Genomic DNA, 3,170 nt, shown 5'->3' with positions numbered 1-3,170 from the left:
AACATTAGGGACTTCTTGGAGGATTAATCTATTTCTAGATCTAGAGGAGACATTTTGAAAGCGCAGACACGCAGACAGGGTGTTGTTTTTTTAAGAGTGATAGGTAATATGGAGAGCTGGCCGGCATCGGCAGGGGAAATTTTGAAATCCGTCGATTTTGTTGAACAAAACCTTAGGACGGACTCTATAGAAAGTCTATAACTTAGAGGGCATTAGTTCATAAATATGAAAGATCTTGTCTGATTTGGCGCTCTTTTTGTTGTTTCTCCCTGAACTGAGTGCATTTTCCTTTCTTTCTTAGCACAATCAGGCATCAGCGCTATCGCTATCTCTGCTCTCTGCATAGGAACAAAGAAATATACTTAGGTACTCTGTGTTGATCTTGTTTCATAGTTTCTTGTATTATTTATCTTTGATGTTACCAATCGTAAATTGCACCTCGAGTGGCATGTTTACCTACTTCTAATTTGACATTCGAGCTCTAGAAAGTAGGTTGAATCGTGTTTTTCTATTTTCTTTATATCTGCCAATGGATTTACGTGGTGATGTTTTTTTCCCCATCGATTTACACATTTTCTACTCCGCAATTTTTTTTTTTACTATTTAATTGGATTGAAACTTTTTTTGTGTCTTTACAAAAAGATGCACCTCGAGTGGCATGTTTACCTACTTCTAATTTGACATTCGAGCTCTAGAAAGTAGGTTGAATCGTGTTTTTCTATTTTCTTTATTTCTGCCAATGGATTTACGTGGTGATGTTTTTTTTTCCCCATCGATTTTCACATTTTCTACTGCGCCATTTTTTTTTACTATTTAATTGGATTGAAACTTTTTTTGTGTCTTTACAAAAAGATTGTACCATTTGTACCTCTGCACCGCTTTCGCATTACTTCAAAGCACAGTCTTTTATATCCATGCTTATCTTAGAACGGAAAAGTCAATTATATCAATTGGGGAATGGGTTTTGTTCAGATGATTTGCCAATTTCTAAATATCGGGAAACCTGTCAAATTGTCAATACTTACCATTTAATACATGTGAAACATAAATTGGGCACGACCAGTGAAACATCAATATGGGTACAACCTGTGGTATTCTGATATCGTTCTTGTTACATGATTCGTTTAGAATACTGTCGTTTTTTAGGGTAATTATCAAAACATGTTGGGTAGTTAATGGTGAGCCATGTTAACATAATGTATAATGGTGTCATCAGTCAGGCAATAAGATGCTGTGGTTGGGTAAACCTAAAGATACAACACAACCATTCTTTCTACAATTGTAGCTAACTAGGCTCCATACAATTGGAAGCTTGTTTTTTTTTCTGTAAAGATTTCCATGTTCTGAAGATTCTCATGTTTTTGAACATGGTACAACCGAGGATTGTGAGGTGTAATATTTATTGAAACAAGGCACGATTTTCTGTTCTGAAGATTCTCATGTTTTTGAACATGGTACAACCGAGGATTGTGAGGTGTAATATTTATTGAAACAAGGCACGATTTTCTGGTAGGTACTCTAAGTGGTGTTGTTTCTGAAAAAGAAAGGTTGTTTAGTAACACCTTTCCACTTGAGATGTCGAGGTGTTGAAAATATAAAACAACAATATAATATGATTGTACCATTGCACCTAGGCTAGTACCTATCTGAAAAAGAAAGGTTGTTTAGTAACACCTTTCCACTTGAGATGTCGAGGTGTTGAAAATATAAAACAACAATATAATATGATTGTACGATTGCACCTAGGCTAGTACCTATAATACCTATGTTATTAATTATCTGATTGCAAAGTTTTATTGAAGACCTCAAAATGGCTATTTGGTCTGTGGCGTATAATATCTCTAGAAGCGCTGTCAAACTTTCTTGACTTGGCGGGGCGGAGCTCTCCTAAATTGGGGAACACTTTTGTAACTGGGAATCCTGGATAAATGGGGGATAAAATTTTGCCGGTCCTTCGGATTCCCAATTAGACGTCTCCACAAGGGCCGGTTCTTCGTACCGGGACGACCTGGGACGACGAAGGACAGTCCACACAAGGACACATTACCCACTCAGTACATACACGGATTCCCAATTAGACAGGTTTGACTGTACTAAATACAGAAAATCTCTTAGCTGATACATACTAAATCCAGAGAACATCTCCTTCAGTTGACATTTCTCAGGTCACTCCCCGACAAGGTAGCTTCGGGAATTTAGAATGCTTGTGAGAACATTCGGTTTAATGTTTTGAGACTCCTCGCCCGCTAAACAGCCAAGTCGTGGATCGTGGATTTCGAGGGGAAAAAAGTCGTGACAGGTTGAGTTTTTGTGTTCGTCACACGGGATAGAAAATTCCAAAGTTCAAAATATTGTCGACTGTCAGTGGCGATTATGAGAACGGTGTTGTCATTGCTGATTGCCTACTTGCACAGGTTACTATTGTAGGAAACAAGTGGCATTCACCATATCGTCCAAGTCCAAGCTAACTAGGCTGGCTGAACGGGGTTTCTCACAGAAATATGACAATTTATATCCATGACAACAAGGATCTTACAAATGATTTTCCAAATCATTTCCTATTTAGTTGACTATCTCTCTGGAAGTCTCCATCTTTCTGCAGGAGTCCCTTTTAAACTTTTCCTTCTTCACCTACACCACTGGGTTCTATCTACAAATTATTACTTTTCTTACATTACCTCTGTATTTATTTATGATCTTTGAAATGATCACTAACCCTTGTTGACCTGAATATCTCATTACTTTAGTTCTTTAATGTATGCAACATTGCGCTAATACCGAAAGGATTGTAAACTATTTATCTCTCGTCCTAGCATTAGTATAAAAAATGAAGCATATTCTATTTTATTTATAAATAACAAAATGGGTAGGTACCTCACCTTGTCAATGGATAAAGGTTGTTACTTCAGTTGAACACACCCACGTTTTAGTCGCAAAGGTCCCTTCTTCTATTGACTTATTGACAAATGTTTGTACGTACTTACTTTCGTTTGTATGTTTGTCTCACCATAATTACTCTGGAACTGTAATTTTGATGTCCAATTTTGATTAATTATGAGAGAGAGAGAGAGGCAGAGGGAGAGAGAGAGAGGCAGAGAGAGAGAGAGAGAGAGAGAGAGAGAGAGAGAGAGAGAGAGAGAGAGAGAGAGAGAGAGAAAGAGAGGGAGGAG

General features: G+C 37.6%; 1 protein-coding gene across 1 annotated transcript in view; it reads right to left on the bottom strand.

Moving 5' to 3' along the window:
- Positions 1 to 1,518: 1,518 nt before the first annotated feature.
- LOC113465744 overlaps positions 1,519 to 3,170 on the bottom strand; it is a 14,490-nt gene continuing 12,838 nt past the window's right edge. The window contains exon 6 of the mRNA XM_026820511.1: positions 1,519 to 1,534. Within this exon, the coding sequence (XP_026676312.1) occupies positions 1,519 to 1,534 (16 nt within the window). The remainder of the gene's footprint in view (positions 1,535 to 3,170) is intronic.

Source organism: Diaphorina citri, unplaced genomic scaffold (assembly GCF_000475195.1).
Source record: "Diaphorina citri unplaced genomic scaffold, Diaci psyllid genome assembly version 1.1 scaffold154, whole genome shotgun sequence".
NCBI classification, from domain to species: Eukaryota; Metazoa; Arthropoda; class Insecta; order Hemiptera; family Psyllidae; genus Diaphorina; species Diaphorina citri.
The sequence above is the reverse complement of the archived record's forward strand: the minus strand, read 5'-3'. Positions and strand labels throughout refer to the sequence as shown.